The sequence below is a fragment of the Mustela nigripes genome, chromosome 13 (assembly GCF_022355385.1).
Source record: "Mustela nigripes isolate SB6536 chromosome 13, MUSNIG.SB6536, whole genome shotgun sequence".
Classification (NCBI taxonomy): Eukaryota; Metazoa; Chordata; class Mammalia; order Carnivora; family Mustelidae; genus Mustela; species Mustela nigripes.
This window is the reverse complement of record NC_081569.1, coordinates 113,586,019-113,609,833: the sequence shown is the minus strand read 5'-3', so window position 1 is coordinate 113,609,833 and position 23,815 is coordinate 113,586,019. Positions and strand designations below refer to the sequence as shown.

Below are 23,815 nucleotides of genomic sequence, written 5' to 3'. Positions count from 1 at the left end.
TTTAAGATTTTATTTATTTATTTGACAGAGAGAGATCACAAGCAGGCAGAGAGGCAGGCAGAGAGAGGAGGAAGCAGGCTCCCTGCTGAGCAGAGAGCCCGATGAGGATGCGGGGCTCGATCCCAGGACTCTGAGATCATGACCTGAGCCAAAGGCAGAGGCTTTAACCCACTGAGCCACCCAGGCGCCACCTCTCAAAGACTTCCTTAGTGAGGAGACCGTGAGGCTGCTGGGACAGACTCAGGCCCTGTGTTCCCTTGCCGTGGAAGCGGAATTAGAACTCGGACCTCGCAGTGCCGTGTGTGCCCATTGTGCCCGCCAGCGTTCTACTGAAGCATGGAAAAGGTGGGGGATGGAGAGAGGTGGGGTGACAGGAAGGAGGTGAGTTTCGTGGCTGTGGTGGTAGCAGCGGGGGGGAACAGCGGTGACCTGCTGCTGCCGCCCCTTGAGGGAGGCCCTTGCAGACCAGCTACAGTGAGTGGGTGGCAGGGCTGTGGGGCAGGTGGAGCTTCCCCAGGTGTGCCTTCTGAAAGTCGGGCCCCAGCTGAGCATGGGGAGCTGTGGGCTTTGTTCCAGGGCCACTGAGGATCCACAGATGGAAGGAGGGTAGGGAGGCAGGAGGGGCCGGGTGAACAGGGCCGCTGGTGGAATCCTGGAAGTCCTGTGGGTAGCTAGTGTCTACTTCTCCTGTCCTTCCCCCCTGTTATGATTAGGTCTGGGAAGCCCTCTACAAGTACAGGCAGGGCGAACCCCCCAGCTCAGACGGTGGAGGGCAGAGTGTGTGGGAAGTGAGGAATGGCCCTTCCAGGGGCAGGAGTCTGCTGCCTCCCTCCTTCCTAATTCCCAAGGTTGGCTTGGTCCATGGAAGGAAAACCTTTTTAGGTTCTTTGTGTGTGCGCCCCCCCCCCCTCCATTTCAGTTTCCCTACAAGAAGCTCTTAATGATTTCAGCCTGCTTGTCTCCGGATTTTGGTGGAAAGTCTCGGAGAGGAGGGTGGCACTCACTGAACTTGCTCCATTAGGCTCTTTGCTCTAAGGCTCAGCTTGTCTGTCCCTTCTGTGCAGTAGGATTGCCTTTCCCTAGGATAGCTTCCCTGGGGAGCTTCAGGTGTTCCTGTGCGGGCTCCACACCTGGAGGGTGATCTGCCTGGGTTGGTGGGACATGGGCCAGTGGGCAGTGAGGGGGGACAAGCCTCATGCTGGGCTTGTGCACATCACCTGCTGCTGGGCGCTTGGGAGAGTCAGGAGAGAGGAGGTCCAGGCTGACCGAGCCTGTGGTTAGAAGCATGGGCTCTGCAGCCTGAATTCTGGCTCCCCCATGTGCTGTTTGAGGTGACCTTGAGTGACTTTGTGAGCTCTGTGTGTGCTGTCTCATCTGTAAAATGGGATTGATGATAGTATGTACTTCATAAGGGAGATTGGGAGGATTAATGGTGCCGATGCTGACCGAGTACTTGACAGTGGGCTTGGGAGGGTATCCTGGTCTCTCAGATCCTTTCTCTCTTGACTTTCACACTGGATTGTTAGTCTGAGAGCTGCCGAGACCCTCCTTGGTAGTCATGGTGAGCTGCTGGAGGTGTCTGGGTAGGCAGGGGAATTGGTGGAAAGCCGGGTTTCGGTGGATGGCACCTTCATCCATTCATTCCTTCATTTCTTGGCTCAGGTAGGAAATCTGATGGTGACCTCTGATCCCTCCCTGACCCCCAGGTATACTTGCGCCCACCCACTTACCTGTCTCCACCACCGTCACCCTGGTCTAAGCCACTTTTCTCTCTTGCCCGGGCCTTTGTGTGGTCCCCTGGCCATTCTCTGCTGACGTTCCTGTCCACGTCTGATCTGTGCTTCGCACCAAAATTAGGAGTCTCTTTCCAAGATGCAGGTGTAATTGTGGGTCAGCCAGTACCTGATTCCAGCACCCACCTCATCCTTACCCCTCGACCCTCCGCTGAAGTCAGACTTCTTCAGGCGCTTCTGTTGTTCTTAGGAGAAACCATCCTAACCTCCTGCAAAACCTCAAGTCCTGGTGGCTGGCTGACCTCAGCCTCCGCCCCCTACCTTCCTCCTGCACCATCTCTAGTGGTTTGAGCAAGTGGGTCCTTGTGCCTGAGCACTGGGATCCTTCGCCCCGTCTGCATGGGGAATCGCCGCCTGACCACGCCCAGCCCCACACACCTGCATAGGGTGACCCTGTGGCTTGGTTTGCACCTGTTACCCTGATGTAATTATTATTTTTTTAATTTAAATTTAATTAGTTAACATACAGTGTCTTATTAGTTGCAGAGGCAGAGATCAGTGATTCATCAGTTACATACCATACCAGTGCTCATTACGACATCGTGTGCCCTCCTTAATGCCCATTATCCGTTACCCCATTCCCTCAGCCCCACCCCTCCAGCAGCCCGAAGTTTGTTTCCTGTGATTAAGAGTCTCTTACGGTTTGTCACCCTCTTTAATTTTGTCTTGTTTTGTTTTTCCCTCCCTTCCTCTACGCTCCTCTGTCCTGTTACTTCAGTTCCACATATGAGTGAGATCATACGATAATTGTGTTTCTCTGGCTTATATCACTTAGTGTAATACTCTTCAGTACTACCCGTGTCACTGCAAGTGGCAAGATTTCTTTTTGATGGCTGAGTAATATTTCATTGTGTATATATGTGTGTGTGTGTGTGTATGTGTTTGTATGTGTGTGTGTGTGTGTGTGTGTATATATATATATATATATATATATATTACACTTTCTTTATCTGTTCATCAGTTGATATCCCCGATGTAATTATTAACAGCATCTCCTTTTATTTTGAAGTGCCCCGGTTTGGATGATAAATTACCTGGTTCCCTTTCACGTTCACAGTCTTTTCATCTAATTAAAATCCCAGCTTTAAAAATTCATTAAAATTCATTAAAAATGCCCGTTAAATGACCCACTCTTGGTTTTGGCTCAGGTCATGATCTCAGGCTCAGGTCATGGTCTCAGGGTGTTGAGGTCCAACCCCGTGCTGGGTTCCACGCTCAGGGCCGAGTCTTCTTGAGAGTCTCTCCCTCTTGCTCTGCCCCTCCCACTTGCACTCTCTGGCTCTCTAAAATAAATAAGTAAATCTTAAAAAGAAGAATATCCACTGACTTCCTCAAGGCAGCAGTTCATATGGGTGTGAATGCACACTCCTGCACACACATGACCAGGTTAGGGCCCTTTTTTAGCCCCAGATCTTCTGGAACTTTCCCCATATGCATTTAATCTCAGCTTGCGAATATACAGTCATTTATATGAGTGATTAACATTTGTCATCCCCAGCAGACTGAAGGCTCCTTGATTTAGGAGCCCAGCGTGTGACCCCAGGGCCCATGTGAATCTGGCTCCCAGCTCCCGGCTCCCAGGCGGGGGATCCTGGAGCCTGGGCGAGTCAGGGCATCTGCAGTGGACCGCTGTGGGGGAGGCTGCTGACATCAGGCCAGTCCAAGCCCAAACAAGCCAGTTGCCCACACTCTGGCATACACACCCCTGACTTGGCTGCCCCTTTAATTATTCCTGATCTCTGTCAATGGGCTTTGTTCAGAAAGCCAAAAGAGACCAGAGTTCAAACCCTCTCTCTACCTCCCTAAAGTTGAGACTTGAAGAAAAACCTGCCTGGCCCATTCTGCATCCCCAGGGAGCCACCAGGTCCAGCACCTTCTCTCATGGCTGGATCTGAGCACTGGAGGTGACTCTTAGCCCTGTGTCCTAGGCTGACCTTTAGCTACCCTCCTTGATCCAGGCCCAGGGATGGCCTGAGCTGCACAGGTGCCCGTGTGGCTCTAGACAGGTGCAGGACTGATGCAGGATGGTGGGTGAAGCTGGGTGGTTGGGGCAGGTGGTGCTGGCTGATTCCTCCTTTATTTCCCAGCCTACGTGAAAATAGAAGGCTTCCTGGGGCTGAGGCTTTGGTGTCCTATGGACCCTGGTTCAGATTTCAGTTCTGCCTCTCACTAGCTGGGTGCCTGGGAAGGTTGTGAGCACCTCTGACCCTTGGTTTCCTCCTCTAGCACAGGATTGTTGAGCAGGTTTGCTGAAGTGTTGGGTGCCTCACAAAGTGGTAAGGATAGCCAACCTCTCTGATCTCATTCCCTCTCTGACCCCCTCCTGGAGGCCAGAGGTCCCCATTGCCTTTAGTGCCCCTTTTGTTGGGGGGCTTGACACTCTGTTTTTCTTTGGACTAGGGGGAGGCTATGTTGCCCTCTGGCTGCTCCTGTTCTCTGCACAGTTTCTGAGGCTAAGCCCAGCGTTGGGGGACAGAGTGCCTGTGGCTCTTCCTGCTTTGGGGGAGGTTGCAATCACATGCCCCCACAGACAGATGCCCCATGTCCTGCCTGGTCCCAGCAGAGTTGGAGGGTCCTGGCCAGACCCACCTGCAACTATACTTCTCCTCCTCCCCACCTGCCCTGCCTAAAATGTGGACGTTTCTGCAGACACATTCCTGTTCTTCAGCCTCCTGCTTCCTGCTGCTGATCCGTTTGCTGCCCTGTCCCTTGAGCTGGGCCGGCCACGTGGCCAGCAGGCCTGCCATGCTGGCTGCCAATGCGCCGTACCCCCGTACTCCTATCTGGTGCGGGCAGTGGTGGCATCAGCCTGGGCCTGGCTGTGCTCTTCCTTGGCTCACAGGTTGTCTTTGGGGCCTTACTGGGGGATTTGGGGGTTTCTGTGTTGCTTTATAATGTGCCGATCTGTGTTTGGGTTTTGAGAGAAGAAACTTTATTTTCCAGGACCTCAGGTGAGGAGAACTGACCTAACTAGGCCCTCAGCTCACAGCCCACTGTCACTGCAGGTCCGTGTCCGGCCACTCTACCCACTGTCTTCCTTACAGTGGACCTGCGAATTGTTCCCAACTGCACCCCTTCCAACACAGCTGATGGGAAGATGAATTTTCTCCCTTGGACCCAGTGGTCACCGCGGGAGGAGGTCTCTGGGAGGGCGACTTCCAGCCCAGAGCATTGCTGGGGGGCCGAGCAGGTGTGCCCACCGTCGTTCCCGACCTAGTCCTGGGTTGCTCTCCAGCAGGGCGTACGAGTCCCTGTTTCCCTGGACCCCAACAACATCCTAATTGTTGACCAGTCTCTTAGGTGTAAAGGGACAATTGTGTGACTCAGGAGGTACTCTGTGCCCCGCCTCTCGTTCCCTTTCTCCATTCAGGGCTCCAGGAACCAGAAACTTCCTGTTAGGCATGGGGTAATTGCTGTCCCAAAGGAGATTGACAGAGATCTTCTGCAGAAAGCCCCGTTCCCTGGGGGAGTGGCACTGAGTCTGTTGTTGCTCAGGAAGTTTGCGCCCTACCCCCCAACCCGCTTGTGCTGCTCCCACACTGCCCTAGACTCTGAGTTGGCACCGCCACCTCTGCTTTCTGCTTGGGGCATCTCTGGGTTCCCCGGAGCTTGGAGCTTTCCCCTGGGAGGCCACATTTCTACCTGTATTTGGTGAGAGGTCACATGGACTGGGTGGCAGTCCCCTCCAGAGTGCGGTGGGAGCATCGCGGCGTTGGCGTTGGTGCCGAGGGCCCATCGGTCATGTGTCCTTGGCTGGGTCAAGGAGGCCAGGGCCGGAGGTGTTGGGCCAAGGGGCCCGCCACAGTGTGCTGACCCAGATTCAGGGACACACGCGCACCGAGGGGACCTCCCGCACTCCCGCGTGGTGCCCACTGACCGTTTCGCACACAGTGCACGTCCTCTTGGAGGCCTGTTTCTGCGGAGTGTGGTCTCCTAGATGGAGGCTCCGAGAGGCAAAGTTAAGGGTCACACCTCAGCAACACAGGGAATTCCAGCTATGGGCAAGTCAGCCAGACCACAGAGCCCCATATTTTATGAATATGAGGCTGGGCCAAATCCTTGTCATCCGGGGAAGCTTTCTGTGGAACCGAGTGGCCCATAGCTGTGAGCGTCAGTGCCAGAAAAACCAAATGACCTCACTTTTGGGTGGCTTTTCCTTCTTTGGAGAAGGAATGTGTGGGCTACTCCTGTGAGCTCCAGCCTCCTGAGGCCTGTATGCCAGCGGACCTGCGGGCCAGGACTGGACTCCAGATGTGGGGGAGGCGTCCCAGGCGAGGCCCGCTCTGGGTCCACGGTGGGGATCAGGCTGTCGTCACACTGGTCTCCAGAGCGAAGTGTTGCTCTGCGGCAGGGGTGGCCAGGAGCAGATGCTGTGGGCTCTGAGCTGCCCCGTAGAGTAGCTAGCTGTTCCTTGGGGAGACATCAAGAAGGCCAGTGGTACCTCCTGTACCTCATGGTTCAGGCCTGGCCCCACCAAAGATGAGACCCGTCCCTGTCCCCTTGGAAACCTCCTGCTAGCTTGCTCTCGGGCCACAGTCAGTAGCTGGCTGGTTCAGTCCATACCCTCGCGCCTGGTTCAGTCCATACCCTCGCGCCTGGATGCCTGGACAAGGGGAGGGTCCAGGGCATGCCTTTGTGGCTGGTTTCTTGCCAGTGGGACTAACGGGTAAACAACAACAGCACCTCAGTAAAAGGCTTAGTGGGGTCCTGGAACAGTTTAGTCTACTTTTGTCTTTTTTTTATAACAGCTTTTTTGAGATACAATTTACATACAGTTCACCCATGTCAAGGGTATGGTTGGAAGGCAGTTAGCGTACTCACAGCTGTGCAACCCTCCTCACCGTCAGCTTGAGAATAGTTTTTTTTCCTGTCAGATTTTATTTATTTATTTGATAGAGTTGGAGGGAGGAGAGCACAAGCAGGGAGAGTGGCAGGCAGAGAGAGAGAGAGGGAGAAGCAGGCTCCCACCTGAGCAGGGAGCCCCAGGTGGGACTCGATCCCAGGACCCAGGAATAATGATCCAAGCTGAAGGAAGATGCTTAATGACTGAGCCACCCAGGCTCCCCTGAAGACATTTTCATCACCTCAGAAAGAAAGCCTGTGCCCCTTCGCTTCACCCCGCTTTCTCCTCTGCTCCCAGTCCTAAGCACCGAGGACTCACTTTGTGTCTCTGTAGATAGCTTTTCAGTTTTGAACATCCAGCGAGCCCTCAGTCTGCGTCTGGTCATGGGCTAAGCCCTTTGGATTCGCTCGCGCAACCCTCCCGCCCAACCACCGTAAGGAGTAGATGCTCATATTTGTCTTTGTCTTCTTGATGTGACAACAGAGGCCCGGCGGATCGGGATCACAAAGGCCACCGGGATGGGGATCTTTGGCTGACGGTGGCCGACAGCTGCACCGCCACTCTTTGGTCTCTGGCTGTGGAAGTGGAGATGGCGGAGGTCGCGGACCTTCGTGGGCCAGGAGCTCAGGGGATGGCCTTGGCTTCCTCACAGGGATCACAAGGCCACCAGTCTTTTAAAACCATTTCCCATTCTCTCAGAAGCTGGCAAGTTCCACCTACACAGGAGGGAAGGTGCTGAGCTGTCCAGGCTCCCCTCTGCTTTCTGAGGGCCTTTTCAGGGAGGCAGTGCGAGCTCTCCCCAACCTGGGTATGTTCATCAGGTCGGAGGGCCTGCCGGGTTGAGCCAGTCAGGCCCCTGCTCCTTTGTCTCCCAACCTGGGCTGCAGGTGGACATAAACGAGGGAATGGGCAGGCCCTTGCTCCCCTGGCTGGCAGGCTGGTTTCCAGGTTTCCTCGGGGGGGGGGGGGGGGGGAACAACCACAGGAAAAACCACCACAGGACGGCTTTCTTTCCAGCCTGTAGAGCTCTGTGAATGATTAACCTTGATTAAACAGAAGGGGTTGGGAAGTGAAAGCAGGATGACCCCTGATGTGTATGGGTTCCTGCTCTGTTGTGTTTGCTTCCTTTGGCCTCATTTTGACAGCAACCTTCAAAGTAGGAATAGTATGTGTCCCCATTTGTCAGATGAAGCAATGGAAGCCTAGACAGGTTAATTCAGGTCCCGCAGCCAGTGAGGAACGGAGGCGGGCTGGATTGAGATTTTTTTTCCTTAAGATTTTATTTACTGAATTGACGGACGGAAATCACAAGTAGGCAGAGAGGCAGGCAGAGAGAGAGGAGGAAGCAGGCTCCCCACTGAGCAGAGAACCCGATGTGGGGTTTGATCTTACAACCCTGGGATCACAACCTGAGCTGAAGGCAGAGGCTTTAACCCACTGAGCCACCCTGGTGCCCCTGGATTGAGATTTTTTGAGTCTGCTGTCGACATAGCGCCAGGCCATCTTTGATTAAGTACATAAGATCTAATTTGGTCCTTTCTGATGCCATGCCGTGTAGGTCTTGTGGTTTTGTTTGTTTGTTTTTTTGTCAGAAAGAGAACATAAGTTGTGGGGGTGGGGGTGGCAGGGGCGATGGCAGGCAGAGCAGGCCAAGGAAGAAGCAGACTCTCCGCTGAGCAGGGAGCCTGAGATGCGGGACTCATCCCAGGACTCTGGGATCATGACCTGAGCTGAAGGCAGACGGTTGACCTACTGAGCCACCCAGGCATCCTGCTGTGTCTTATTATCCCCATTTTATAGGTAGGCATCCTGAGGCCGAGACCAAGAATCCTGCCCAGAGAGAACTGGTGAAAGGTGTAGACTAGGACCGCAGCCCCAGCTCTGCCCGGTTCTGCAGTCCAGCTCCCTGGGGCGCCCCAGCCACCTGCACCCTGAGTCTCTAGGATGCCAGCATTCATGTGGCCTGGGGGGCAAGCTGTGCGAGAGGTACCCTTTCCAAACAGAGGAAGCTGCCCGGTGGTTCTCAACTTTGTCAGCAACCGCTCCCAGCTTGGGGGAAAGTACACAGATCTGGGTGGAGATGTTCTTGAGGACTCTGCTTTTCATCTCCGAGCAAGCCAGCTGACAGCTTGCTTTGAAAGGCTGGCAGCGTGCCCTTGATAAGTGAACCAGATACTCCTGTTTATGTTATGAGAGCAGTGGGCATCTGAGATCACTTCTGGGCAGCTCTTGGCCTACACACACCACCCAGTGCCCACACCCTGGCTGGCCTGGCCACGGGTGGGGACCAGAGGGTCTGCAGGGTGGCCGGCGGGAGAGAGAAGGCACCCTGGCAGTGCCCGCGGATGCTGCAGAGAACTCGACCCTGTGCACGTGCTGGCCCAGCCCCCTTGAGGGTCCCGGGCCCGATGCCCACCCACTGCACCAACTGGCAGCTGTGGTGGAGCACCCGCGGGGAGGGGGGGCTGCAGAACTGGTTTTGACTCTGGGAGCCTAGACCACGTCCCTGGTTGCTCTGCTCCCGGGATAGAGGGGATGCACTGAGAATGAGCAGCCACATACCACCTTTAAGAGGCTGAGAAACTAGACTGGGGTTTTCTGGAGCCTCTTGGCTAGGGAGTGCTGCCTTTCCTCTCACCCCACGATTAGCAGTTTACCAGCTATTGGGGTGGATGTGTGTGTCATTGCTGGCTTATCCTCCTGTCCCTGCCCCCGATTATGACTTTCCCTGGAATATTCTACATGGATAAGGCACTTTAAAGTTTTTCAGAACCCTTTCTCTGTGTGGTATCTTATTTGATTCTCTTCCTAATTCTTTTAAGTAGATGGGACAGTTTTTTTCCTTTTGATTACTTTTTTTCTTTGGAAACATCTCCCCACGCCCTGATAATACATGAGCACGCATCCCCCCCCCCCCCCCCCACCACCGAATTCCCAGAGCAATGGGAAGTTCCCTGTTTCCCATCCCGGAGGTCTAACTTAGATAAATGCGTATGTTTGCAGACAGACTTTTCTTACATTTGCATAGCTCTTTTTTTTTTTTTTTTTAAATAGATAATGACTGTATCCAGTATAAAATTCAAAAGAAACAGAAGGGTATTCTGTAAAAAAAAAAAATGTCCTTCCGTCCCTGTCAGGAGGCCCCAGCTCCCCTCTCTTCCAGGAACATTCCAGCATACAGCTTCTGTGGGTGATCCCCTGAGCTCCCAGCAGGTGTCTGGTTGTGAGGACGGGAGCTGTCAGTCTCGAGACTGAAACACTGATCATATTTGGAGTTCATGGAGATGAAACTGTCCCTAATGGAATTTATTGGCCTCTTTTGATAAGGAGCAGAGCCTACCAATCGGAATCAGCCCTACAAGGAACAGAAGATTGCCCCTGGTGCTCTTTGTGGTTGTGCCTTTTTTTTTTTTTTTTTGATTGTATAGTTGCCACAGCATTCCATTGGTTTTTGGTGTACAGTAGTCATTCTGGACAATTCTATACCTTATGCTATGCTCACCCCAATTGTAGCTCTCATCTGTGCTTCCGTCTTTGAATTAGGCACGTTATGATGGGAAAAGTCGCTGGATTCCAGCCTGCCAGGTGTGAGGGACTTGTTTGGGGTTCCATAGCTGGAAGGGGTCGAGGTCAGTTATCTGGGATCACATGCGCACACCAGGTCCTCTGAACAATGGCTCCCCTGGAGTGATCCCAGAGGAGTGGGAGGGTGTGCCCGGGAGAGGTGTGGGCCGCACATGAGCCCAACCAAGGCCTGGATGGATGGGCGGCGGGATGAGACGCCGCTGCTGTCTCCCCACCACGGCCAGGCCATCTTATTGGGCTGCAGGTGGGTTATCTTGTTTCCTCTGTCGTGCGACCAATAGAAAAGGCACCTTTGTCAACAGAGGCTTCTCTGGTGAGGTCAGCCAAGAGTGGACGGCCTGGATTGTGTTCTGAGGCAAGTAAACATCCAAAAGGAAAGTGCTCGCAGGGAGAAGGGCGAGGGAGCAGATCGTTAATGCAGGTCGTATTTGCAGATGCCTGATCCAGGGAAGCAGAGAATGTCGGGCATTCGCTTCCTGAAGCCCCGGTGTCTTCACGTGTGGATGGGTTTTGTTTCAGGTGCTTTTCACGTTCCTGGGATCACTCACTTAGCTTTGACCCTGCTGCTGTACATACGGTTCTGTATCCTGCTTTTTTGTTAATTGTATCTAAGGGTTCTTTCCATAATAATACATAGTTTCAGAACCTCTCATTTTGGCCGTGTAATGTTCCATTAAGTGGATGAATCATAATTTACGTTACCGATACTTTATTAGTATAATTGGGGCCGTTTCTAATTTTTTCCTCTCAAGTAATGCTGACAAGAACATTTTCTTACTCGTGGCCTTAATTTAGCAGTGTTTGCCCAGAATAGCGCCTAAGCATTGGGCTAGGGCTTTCGTGCACTTCAGTTCCCCTTGGTGGGAAGCTTTCCTCAGGAGACGTAGGGCGTCATCCTGCCCGCTGTGACGTCATCCCCGCCTGCTGTGACATCTTGCGGGGCCTTGTCTGGGTACCCACCCTGCCATGGGAATGAACAGAAACTTACTTTTGCCAAGGTAACAAGTGACAGTCGATAAGATACCCTTTGTTTCAGTTGAAGTATGGCAGCGTGAGTGGTACCTTTCACTGTCCTCCCTGGTGACAGGTATCAGTCCTCCATCCAGCCCAAGTGAGGGGAGCCACCGCCTCCCCAACAGGAAGTCCTGTTAGGTTTTGCTGCGAGATCCCTAGGCGGCTGGCACCCCTGCTGTGGTGGCTGCAGGGGTGCCAATGCACACACCATTGCATGCTTAGTACTTGCCATCAATACCTTGTACGATCCTGTTCCTGTGTGTGCCGCTTTTTTTGTTAGGAGACTTAGGAAGATTCCATGTTCTCCCATTAAGGGGCTAGAGACCCTAGGAGTCTTTTTAAAATATTTTTTTAATATTTTGTTTCTAAGTAATCTCTATAGGCGATGTAGGGCTCCAACTCAGAACCCCTAGATCAGGAGTCACTTGCTCTGCCAACGGAGCGAGCCAGGCGCCCCAGTCCCGTTTTCCTCACACTTGCCTCTTCTGCTCATTTATTTAACCTCTTTGAGGCTTCGTTTCCTCATCCGTAAAATGAGGACGGTAAGAGCACCTGCTTCAGAGTGGTGTTGCGAAGATGTCAGAGTTAAAGAGGGTGAAACACTCAGAAGAGGGTCTAGTCCACAGATGTGCTTGTAGAGTTAGCTGCTAATATTGTTATTTAGGGCATGTGTTTGTCTCCTCTGGGCTCTCAAGGGATGGTGACCTTTGGTTGTCACCACTTGAAATGGGGAAATGTTAGTGGTGTCTCACGGGAGGGCCCCAGGGGAGATCCTGGACATCTGTGATTCACAGGACAGGCCCCCCCGACCCCTGACAAGAAACCAGCCCCAAGTACCAATAGTACAGAGGTTGAGAAGCTTTGCCCACACGTTTAAGTGTGACTCTTGGTAACTGAGCTCTTTGAACATATCTCTAAAGTAACCTTTTCAAGGACTGCCTTGGTCTCTCAGAGAATCAGCATCGTGCTGAGGGGTGTATGGATCTCTCTCCAGCACCCTCACCAAGCATATGCTGTTGGCAGGTAGCACACTGGACATTTGGTCTGTTCTCACACTGAGCTCTAGCCTTCCCGGCACTGTCCTCCATCCTAATACTAGTAGCCACCATTCTTTGAACCTAACGCATGGGAGATTGCGCTCAGCGGTTGCCGTGTATTTGCTGCACCCATCCCCTCACCATCCTTGGAGGTGGGTTCTGTTCTTACACCTAGTTTACAGATGGGCAAGCCAGTGAAGTCACTGGCCCACAGTCGCTCAGGGGCAGAGCTAGGACTGGGCCTGGTCAGTCTTGCTCTCAAATCTATATTCCTTACTTTGCCTCCTGACTTGTCCAGCAGACTTATTTGCTCATCCACGAGAAGGTCTTTCAAATCTTTGAAGTGAGCCGCTGAGTCCTCTCTTCTGTCCTCTGGTCAGACAGCCCCAGTTCTCAGAGTTCCCTGCAAAGACATGTTTCTGATCTGTTCGCCATCCAGAATGCTCTCCCATGTCTTGGTGACCGCCTGCCTCTTCCTGGCTCTGCTCCCGTCACCTCTCTACCACGCTGCCCCCAGACAGGCTGCCCCTCCCACACCAGCTCTCCTGATGGGCCATCAGCTCAGACTCTGTGCCACAGCTGACCCGAGTCACCCAGATTCCATCTGGTTGCTGGTGTCATTTCACAGTGACCCATTTTCAATGATACTTTGTAAGATTCAGCCCACTGTACCTGCAGCCTGAAATCGGCAGTGTCCTGGTGGAACGGAAAGGGTGTGGCACGGGGAGTCAGGAGGCTGGCTTGCGACCATACCCGACTTGGTGGCCTGCGAAGAGCTACTTGCCTTCTCTGGTCACGTGCCCTCTGTTGTAAAGGGAGGCTTTGACGTGGGTGCTGTTAGCATCGCTTCTGGCTCTAACGTTCTTCAGCAAAATGTATTGGGCAGCAAAAACTTGTAATAATGGTAGTTCTCATTATTGTGGTAGCAGTGAGAATAGGTAACTATCAGGCAGCCACTCTGTCCCAGGCTCTTCTCGGTGATTTAAATGCCTCATCTTACGGAATCCCCTGGCCCCATGTGTTTTTACCCTCTTCATATTATCCCCGCTCTACAGGTGAGCACCTTGAGCAAAGCCACACTGAGTCGCTTGCCCACCATTACCACGTGACCCAGAAGTGGTGGGACCCGGCTTTGCATGATCTTCTTTAAAGTGAATCCTTCCAGACTCCCAAATGCTTGTTGTCCAGAGTGATCCTCTAGTCAAGTGCCCTGACTTCCCGTGTTTTAGCATCTCACGTTTGACCACTCCTTCTCCCACTAAGATGAAGGCTTTGAACGCTGCTTGACTTTAAAGGTTCAGCCTCTGACCCGTGCTTATGGGGTGATCCTCTGTACTCCAGAACCAAGCTGAATATAATAATACAGATACTCTTGGAATCTTAAGGTATAGACAATAATGATGATGCTAGTGACTATTTCTAACGCATTTACTGTATTTTTTTTTTATTTTTATTTTTAAAAAAAATTTTTTTTTTTTTTTAAAGATTTTATTTATTTATTTGACAGAGAGAGTTCACAGTAGACAGAGAGGCAGGCAGAGAGAGAGAGAGGGAAACAGGCTCCCCGCTGAGCAGAGAGCCCGATGCGGGACTCGATCCCAGGATCCTGAGACCATGACCTGAGCCGAAGGCAGCGGCTTAACCCACTGAGCCACCCAGGCGCCCGCATTTACTGTATTTCAGATGTATATCAATACTATGTTATCATCATTAGCATAAATTAGCAATATTAAGGTTAATATTCTCTTTTTTCTAAGTTTTTATTGTCTACTTTTATATCTTATTTCATTTTCATCACAGTTCTGCCGACTAGATGCTATTGTCTATTCCCATTTTACAGATTTGAAAACAGAGGCACAAGGAGATCCGTGTCACTCAAGTCACATTCTGGTGTCTCTGAGCTGGGAGTGGGCGACAGCACATTCTCAAAAGCCACTTGTTTTCTCTGCACATTTTAGGGGAAATATTTACTTGTTAAAGACGTAATGGAAAAGTATTAGAGGATTTTTTGTGACAGCAGGACTTTGAGGCCCGTAGAGAAAGAAGGTAGACAAAGGTGCTTCCCCATGGCTAGCTCCATGGAACTCAGCCTGGGCTCAAGCACCCTCCTTCTTCTCCCCTGTCCCCCCTGTCAGGACGTGTCCATCTGTCCCCCCACCCCCAACTTGGGGCCTGGCCAGGCCTATTGGCAGCCCTGACTTTCAGCCATTAGATAGGGTTAGATATGCAGATTGGAGGTGGGTAGACCAGGTCTGAGAGAGGTTGAACCCGGGTTCTGGTTCTCTGCCAGCCCCTCCCTGTCTCCCAGCACCCTCCGAGGCTGCAGCTGGAGGAGGGTAAAATGGGAAAGGAATGAGCCCTTCCAGCATGGGGCCCCAAGCACATTTCCTGAGATCTCCCAGCACCCCTGAGCCCATTTCTGCTGCAGAGTGCATCCACCAAAGGCCCATTGGCAGCTTCCCTTCTTTTTTTTTTTTAAGGTTTTATTTATTTACTTGAGCGAGAGCAAGGAAGCATCCACAAGCAAAGGGAGGGGCAGAAGGAGAGGGAGAAGCAGACTCCCCGCTGAGCAGGGAGCTCGATCCCAGGACCCTAGGATCATGACCTCAGTGGAAGGCAGACGCTTAACTAAGCCACCCAGGTGTCCCCCATCAGCAGCTTCTGTCTCTTTAGACTGATCTGAAGAAGGACCCAATGATGGGGCTCTTGGAGCAATAGGAAGGTCCGATAGGGTGAGGCAAGGTTGGGACTAAGGCCATAAGACGGCCCCCTGCCTTTCATTTGAGTGAGGCTGGACCCTAGCCCAGCTGGGGTAGCACTCCTCACCACACTGGGATGCATGGGCTGGAGGCGCTGGGCCCTGGGTCTCTAACTATGGGCATCACTTGTAGCTGTTGGCTTTTTGTCCTTGTTGGAGCTTTGGGGCACTGCCAAGGAGCAGGTGCAGGTGTCGTCCTCTGTGATAATGTTGGAGGGTGAACATAAAGACCAAGGTCTGTTCGCACATCTTCACCAGCAAGTGGGACAGCTCCATCCTTTGTTCATCTGGTGGAAATGACTGGAACTCTGTGTTTTGAATTTAGTTTAATAAGTCCTTCACTAAGGAGCTCCTGGAGGGCTGCCCTGGCCAGGGAACCATGACTCTTCAGTCCAGACACAACAGTGGGGTTGTACGCTGGAGGCGAGCACATGGCTGTGTGGTGCTCACATTGTCCTCCCCACTCCTTTGCCCCATTGGTTTCTTCTTTGGTGAGGATCCACAGAGCCGCTGTCCAAGTCATGGGCCTCCTGCACCCCACACCACAATGTTAGTCCTTTCCCAAAGCACAGCAAAGTTCTCAGACACACGGGGTGTCATATTGGGAGCTCAGGGCTGCACTTCGGGGTGGTACCCAGACAGAGTTTGGTGGCTGAGGGCAGGGAGGAGACTGCAGGCTGGGGGCACAGAGCAGGTGAGTCCACGGGGAGGGCAGCTGCTTTATCTCCTCCTCCTTATCACCAATGGCACGCTTTCAAAGTGACAGGCAATGTACAAGTGTTTTCTAGTTAACCCTCCTGACTTCATAAATCGCCGCCACTGTCTGGCTTTTACTGGTCAGGGAACTGAAGTTGAGGGAGGGTAATCTCCAAGTCACACAGCTGGAAAAGAGTTGAACCAGATGTGGTGCACCCCGACATGCCTGGTCTCAGCCCGCAAGTGACCTCCACCCCTTCCGTCCAGTGGCCTGAGCTGCGTGAGAAGTGCTGCTTATTGATGGAACTTCCTTCAGGCGCCCCTTCAAGGCAGTCACCTGTGGGGCCCGGGATGGGAGACTGAGGGTCTCCCAGTGGCGCGCAGCTCCAGAGGCCTCAGAACCAGGGCTTTGTGTGGGAGCCGTGAGCAAACACAGGTGCATTTCTGTCTCCCAGAGTGCTGAGCCTGGCTTCCCCAGGAAATGGGGTCGGCTGCTTTCAACAGCATTTTCCTCTTGCAAAAGCAATATTTTTTTTTTTTTTTTTTTCAAAACCAGCCTCTTCTTCCTCTCATCCCCAACCCCGCTCCACAGCTGAGCGATAAACAGATCTCATGGCCCCCAGCTGTGGCCAGTGTGGGTGATCCCCACCAGGACCTTGGTCACATTGGATCCGAAATTGTCCCCTGCCGGGGGCGGGGGGGGGGGCACTTCCCTTGGAGTCTGTAGGAAACCCCGGGCAGAGGCTGAGTGTGGGCCTGGAAGGGAGGTGAGAGCAAGGCGTGGTGGAAATTCCAGATGGTGGTAGATGAGAAGAAGCTGCCCTCCCCCCGCATACCGATCGTGGTGACACCCGGGGCGGGAAGTATGTGGACAGGTCACAGCTGGGAGAGGATATGGAACCACAAGATAAATTCTCTTCAAGATGAGAAAGTTCCCTAATATGTTTTACAACAAAAAAATTTTAACAAAATGAAAAAGGCTAAGTACCCCCTAGTCTCCTGCCAGTTCGCTGCGCCAACACTAGGGGCAGGGCACCCAATAAACAGACCTCCTCTGAGTGGTCTTACGCTTCTGGAGGGTGGAGGGCCCCCAAGGGCACTGTTTGGCCCAACAGCCCGATGCCCGGATACCTCCCGGCATCATCCACAGGTGCATCTGGGTCTTCTAGAACCATCCCCCCATCCCCCTAGCTTTGCAAGGCTCCTTCACCATGCTCCTTCACCCAGCTGTCCAGTTTTTACATTGTCTGGAATGTCTGCTGCACAGGGGGTTTTTGTTGAGCAGGAGTTTTTGCTCTTTTGGTCACTGCTGTGTCCCTTACCCTGTGCTCTGGAACTCTAGGCAGAGCACTGAGGCCACACCCTCTCCGACAAGTGGCCAGGGAGTGACCGTGCACTGGGATAGGGGCAATCATGGCGTGGGTGCAGGGTGCTTTGGGCTCTATGCCCCCAAACCAGGTGTGGCGGTGGGCTGTCAGGAAGGCTTCCGGGAGGAGGTGATCGCTGAGCCTGATCTTGGAAGATGAGTGTGAGCTAGCCAAGCGTGGCATGGAGGACATTCCAGGCTGAGGATCAGAATCTATCCCTGCTCATTCTCATCTGTGTGTCAGTCTTCCCAAAGCTTCTGGATAGCACCCGCAAGCCTCTTCTCCATCGTGGGAGCCGACTGGCAGAGTGGAGTAGCGTTTTAGGGAGAGCGAAATCGCCTCGTGAGGCGTGATTTAAAGACGAGGCTTGGACTTTGGGGTGTTGTTGCGCTGCCTCCTCCTCCCCACCTGCGTGGACTGACAACGTGTCCCTCCTTCTTGCTCACTGGCTCTGCAGCTCTTGCTCAGAAACCCGAGCAGCCGTTTCTTTTCTGCTCACGACCACTGGGGTGCCATTCCTCTCTTCGGCCTGTTCCCTGCCACTTCCCTTTGTTCCCCCCCAGGGCAAGAGGAAGTGGTGGGGGAAGGGGGTCATGAGTCTGGTGACCTTTCTGAGGGGGAGGGGTGGTTCTGGTGTGCCTGCTACTGGTTGAGTAACACACCGCTCACCATTGCAGTTTTGCAGGGCGGGTGGGAGGGTTGCTGACTGGCGCTGCTGGGGGCGGCGGGGGGCTGGACATGGGCCCTTGAGACCCTGTGTTGTTGAAGATGCCGTTTGGTGCATAGAATTCTGGAGTTGCCAAGAAGTAGATTGCATCTGAAGCTGGAGAGCTCTTCTTTCTGGGGAGAGACCCTGCCCCAGTTCTAGGCGGGCTTGGGAAATGGAAGCACCTGCTTCTGTCTCTGTTCCTGGGGTCAGCCTGTTCCTTGTGGGAGCCACGAGGTGGCGCTGTCTTTGCGGGACTGCTTGGCTGGTCCCTGGCTGCTTCAGTGTTGCTGCTCTCCCCTGCCCCCTGCCCCCTGCCCCCCTCCGCAACCCCTGCCCGCAGACTGTAAAATCATAATATAGATGGGCTTTTATTTAGTCTCTTCAGAGTCCCTTCTGGAATTCTTCCTCACACCTTTGCAGCTGGAAGTGCCTGACACCCTGACTCCAGACAGACAGACACATACATACATGGGCGCATTGGGGTCCTCCCCTTTCTCTCCTTGTCCTGATACCGCCTGTGAATTGTGAACTCAACAAGACTCACTAATTCTTTCCTAAGCCAGCTGCCAAGTGGACAAAGATTTATTCAACTCATTTGCCCTGGTAATTAATTAAGGCTCACTCTGCCTCCCCTGGGATATTCTGCCTTGTAACTATGAGGATGGAAACTAAGCCTAAGAACCTAAGAGGTCAGTTGCCAGCCCTTCTAATGGCGCATGGAGAGGCCGCAAAGGAGGGTCCGTCCCAGGGTTGCCCGCCCATATCATCCACACAGCGCCCGGAGAGGGCGTGGTCGGCGGGGCCTGGGACCCAGCAAGGCCCCTATGAAGGCCTCAGGGACTCTGGGATGTGTGGGGAGCCTGACCACTTGCTCGTCTTCCCTTTGCCTAGACGTTCACGGCATGGTGCAACTCCCACCTCCGCAAGGCGGGGACGCAGATCGAGAACATCGAGGAGGACTTCCGGGACGGACTAAAGCTCATGCTGCTGCTGGAGGTCATCTCAGGTGAGGGGGGCCACCCCGGCCGAGGGTGAGGTGCTTGCCTGCTGGGTTCGGCCCCGGGGGTGGGGGTGGGGAACGCTGCCTTGACACATTAGCTTCTACTCTGCCTTTGCTTGTGGTGAGCCCTGGGTCTCTTGGAAGAAGCTGGGGGCGCCATGTGTGAATTCAGACTAGGAGACTGGGTTTGGTCCTGGCTCTGCTGCCAACCATCCACGTGTCCTTGGACAAGTCACTGTCTTTCTGCCTCCGCACCCTCATTGGCAAAAAGAAAGAAGGTCCACCATGGCTGACCATCTCCAAACTTGGCTCTACTAGTACCTCTCCACCTCTATCCAGATGATCCCACTCCCTTATCTGGCCCCCAGTGAAGAATTTGGATGTCCAGAAATCTGGAGAGACAAACTCCCCCTGAATGTAGTCCTCTGCCTTCTTAGGAATACCTTTCCTCCACCATGCCTTCGAGGTTGGTGGTTCCAACATTCACGCCTTGGTTTATACACTGGGTAATCTTAGCTACTCTCTTCACTTTACTTTCTACTTCAATTATCGGTGATGCTCAGACCTGGTTTCAGTCCAGCCTTTTCCCTCAGGCCCCACCTCCACCCAGATGTCCCCCCAGCATCCCCTCAGTGTGCCCAAGACTATGCAGACTACCCTTGGCCCCGACAGACCTCTTTCCTCCTATATTCTCTGTCTTCTTCTCCCAAACCTAATGTAGAGCTCTGAGACAATGCTTCCTTTGCTTTGCTTTCCAACTTGGCATTCAAGTTCCATTCCTTCTATTTTCTTCTTCTGTTAGCCTTTTTAACCTCTGCTATGTGGTATCAGTGTGGGCCTTGCCAGCTCTCACCTAGATGATCCGCAGAGGCCTTGGACCCTCCCAGCTTCTTCCCCACCGCAGTCCATCCTCTGCATGGCAGCCCAAGGGGCCGGCTCAGGCCCAAATAAGGTCTCGCTGTCTCTTGCTCAGAGCCCTTCAGTGCCTTCCCAGGGCTCGAAGCCTACAGCCCACATTCCTTCACGTAGCTTGCAGGATCCTTTGTGAGCTGGCACCTGTTTCATTTTCAGCTAACTTCCCAAAAAGGTATCAGACCTCAGACCCTCTGTCACCCCAAGAGACGCGCAGTCCTCACCAGGGACGGGCTCTCTGCCCTCTGTGCTTCTGCACCAGCTCCAGCCAACTCGTTCCCCGGAACTTTTAAATATCCTCCTGCAGGTGAAATTTGTGTGTGGGTGAATGAAGATGGGAAGGAGGGATTGTGTGTGTGCGGTACAACCCACGAAACAGAAAATTGAGTGTTTTGAACATTTTCAATTTCCTGGACTATTTTGTACAGTCCCTTTGTTGTGCAGACACACCAGCATCCATCTGCGACTTCTCCGTCACCCCGCATGGAGACCCCAAGCCCATCAAACACCAGCCCCCCCGCTCCCTTCTCCCTCCGCCCCGGCAGTCACCCTTGTCTTAGTTTCTGTGAGTGTGACTGTTCTCGGCACCTCATATTAGTGGAATTAGTGGAATTACAATATATGTCTTTCTGTGGCGTATTTCATTATAATGTCTTCCAGGTTCGTCCATGTGTCCTCTCTCATTCCTTTTTGAGGCTAACATTGCGCTGTACATACACACCACGTTCTGTGTACCCATTCATCTTCTGGTGCACACTGGAACTGCTTCTTTCTTTTGGCTCTTGCGACTAGCGCTGCTGTGAACTCGGGTGTACGGATATCTGTTTGAACCCCTGCTTTCCGTTCTCTGGGGTAAATACCCAGAAATGGAATTGCTGGATCATATGGTAATTCTAGGTTTAATTTTTTAGGATCCACCATACTGTTCTCCTCCAACTGCCTTTCTGAGTGTTCTCCCCTGCCTCCTCTTCTAACATTTCTTAGTTTACACAAACCTGGTGGTGGTCTTTTTCATTCTTCCCGGCTCAGCTCAGGGTTTTCCTCCAGGAAGGCTTTCCCCGAATGAGTGGCTGTCCTCAGGAGTGACAGGAGCTCTGGGCTCCCGTCACACCCCGTTAATTCCTCTTGTCATTCCTGTCATGTCGTTTGCCCACGGTATGATCATTTTGGGCCCATTTGTGCTTTTTCGCATCCCACTCTCAGCTGCTTGGGGCAGGGATGGTCTCATCTCTGTGTCCCAAGGGCTCAGAACGGTGCTTGGCATGTGTGTGATGGCCAGCAAATATTGGAGTGACTGGATGCCCGGCTTTTCAGCAGGACTAGCTGCACATTCCCCACCGAACAGGCGGGCCTGTGCCCAAGGGGACCTGTGCACGTCCGTGAACTGGGGTTCTCTCTTTCCTGGGGGTGGGGGACATTGAGTCACTGAGACATTGCATTTTCTTCCTTGAGCATTGTGAGGGGAGTAGGAGGACAGAAGGAAGGGGCTGGTGCCCCCAGTGGTCCTCTGAAGAGTGTCCCCAGACCACCCCCCCCCCCGCCAGAATCTGCAGGAGAGCTTATCCACATGCAAAGTCCTAGGCACACCCCAGACCTCCTAATTTTCAAAATTAGGAGGCAGGGGAAGGGGGCTGGGCATTGGAATTGCGAGAACTGCCGGCCTCGACCTCGCTGCCTTCACTGTCCCGATGGAGAAGTCCTGTTCCAGCCAGGGTACACAGCTGGGGGGCTGGCTGGGGAGCTCAGGCTTGGCAGGACCTAAGGGCTAGGGCTTCAGCAGGAGAGCTTCAGGGCGCGAGGCGGAATGGGGTGCTGCCTCATCCGTCCAATGGGAGGGAGTCCCCGGGGCATTTCGTCTGCCCAGGGGATTGATAGGGTACCTTGCTTTGGAGGCTGAGCAGGGGCCACAGCCTTGGGAGAGCTGCAAGTGGAAGGTCTTAATTTAATCATTAAACCCCAGCTGTGCTTCCTTGGGAGCTGCCAGGCCTAATCACATCTGTGGCAGGAAGTCTGTTCTCCAGAAGCTGGGGTGGAGGGGGCCTGGGAGGCCCCCTGGAGAAGCGCTGCTACCACATTGCGGCTGTCCAGCTCCTTGAGCTCTCTTGGCCAGGCTGCTAATGTCCTGGGTGTGGCGGGGGGGGGGGGGGGGGGGGGGGATTGGGGCTGGGTGGGGCTGGAGACCATGGCAGGTGCAGTGGTCCTGAGTTTTGGGCTCTGGGACAGTACTCAGCCTCCTGGGATCCCTGGCCTTTTAGAGACTCTAAAGCTATGTGTCCTTCCCTGGTATGGGCATGCATGTTGCACATTTTAATTTTGAGTTTTAGTTTAAAGAGGTCCCTGAATGCCTTTGTTCTGAGCTGAAAGTGCTCTTAATGGGGTCTTTGGAGAACCAGCTCTTTGCCTGCAGCTTCTGACCCTGGAACCTGTGTTGGAGGAGGGGGTGGACTGAGGGTGGGGAGTTGGCTTGGAGCTGAGCCAAGGATGCCCACAGGAGGTGGTGGTTCTCGAGCAAGTGAGGAACACCGTGGGAAGCTTTCTTTGAACACTAGGGGACTTTTTCAGAATATTCTAAAGTGCCCACACATCTTCCCAGACCAAGCAGTATAGAGTAGAAGAGGTTCGGGGCCTTTGCATGTGCTGTTCTTCTGCTTTGATCATCACTGGCTGCTGTCGCAGCGCAGCTGCCCTCCCACTCAGAGGCCTTTCCTGACTATTCCACAACTCCTTCATGCCCCACCTGTCCTCCTCTGCATCCTCTTTTTAGGCATTTATCCTTCAAATACGTTTACATGTATTTGTGTGTTTCTCTGTTGAAGCTCTGTCTCCTCCTGGTCCAGAAGTGTGCAAAGGCAGGGAATTGTTCTGTTCACCCCTGTATTCCTAGCGCCTGCCAGATCCCAGACATAGCGGCTTAATACAGATCAGTTGGGTGAGGGCAAGCACTGAGGTCTGAGAAGTGGCAGGAAAGAGGCAGGGTCGACTCTCCCTGTCACTCCCTGCGAGGGGGCCCCTCGCTGCTCCTGGGCGAGAGTGTCACGAGAGCAGCCATGCTCCCAGGAAGCAGCACTCGACCCTCCCTGCCCTCCCTCTTGATCTGCATGCAGGGGAGCGCTTGGCCAAGCCGGAGAGAGGCAAGATGAGAGTGCACAAGATCTCCAATGTCAACAAGGCCCTGGATTTCATAGCCAGCAAGGGGGTCAAGCTCGTGTCCATTGGAGCCGAAGGTGAGTGAGGCCCGCCGTCTGGCTGCTCGGCAGAGCCTGATTTTCTGCTCCCTGTTCTCTTGGCCTTTTCTGCCCTGACTCCTGGGTTCCCACGCTGCTGGGTGCATTGGGAAGTGGGGGGGCATGCGGATTCTTCATGTAACAGCTGCACTTTCCATCCAATCTCGGCACCCCCCACATCGGCTCTGCCCCCTGGAAAACCAAGGGCCTGCTCCCTGGTCCTGACCTAGATCCCTCCCACCCCCAGACGAATCCTGGTGCCTTGAGATCCTGTGAGAGTGGAGTGCCACCTCCCTCACCCACGGGCCTGCCTGCACTTTGCTGCCTGAGGCAGAGAATTCTGTTGCCTGGAGAGTGTCAGACATGCGCTGGGTGGAGGTCTTCCCAGGGGTCTGTGGGGAAGACTGATGTCCAGAAGCCTTCAGGAACATTTCCTAATAGCATTTCTGTACAGATTAGGTTCTTGACTCTTTTCCTTTCACTTGAAAACAGTTTTTTTTTTTAAAGCTCAGTATACATTGTTATTCGTTCTTAATGGTTTAAACGAGGCAGTGCAGTTTGTTTCGGTGTGCACTGTGGTGTTCTGGAAGGATTTGGGGAGGGTGGAGGAGAACGGAACACCGTAGCCAGGCCGTGTCAGCACTGTGCCCCGTGGATTCATCAGGACTCCCTGGGCACCTGTGGTGCGGCACCAGAAATCTAAAGCTGGGAAGCTTTCCATCCGTTCACTCACCATTTCACATGCGCGCGTGGCTGTGAATGCCGGAGCACTCACGCACTGGCGGGTTCTGGGCGGGAGACGATCTCACTGATCCCTCACATGGCCTCCCTGGTGGCTCTCGTTGTTACTCTCATTGGATGAGAAGAAACCAGATGC

General features: G+C 53.4%; 1 protein-coding gene across 3 annotated transcripts in view; it reads left to right on the top strand.

Moving 5' to 3' along the window:
- The window catches only part of ACTN1 (actinin alpha 1), a 97,595-nt gene that overhangs the window by 34,782 nt on the left and 38,998 nt on the right, over positions 1 to 23,815 (top strand). For all 3 annotated transcript variants that reach the window (XM_059373469.1, XM_059373467.1, XM_059373468.1), the window contains exons 2-3: positions 18,694 to 18,808; positions 22,819 to 22,938. In XM_059373469.1, the coding sequence (XP_059229452.1) occupies positions 18,694 to 18,808; positions 22,819 to 22,938 (235 nt within the window). The remainder of the gene's footprint in view (positions 1 to 18,693; positions 18,809 to 22,818; positions 22,939 to 23,815) is intronic.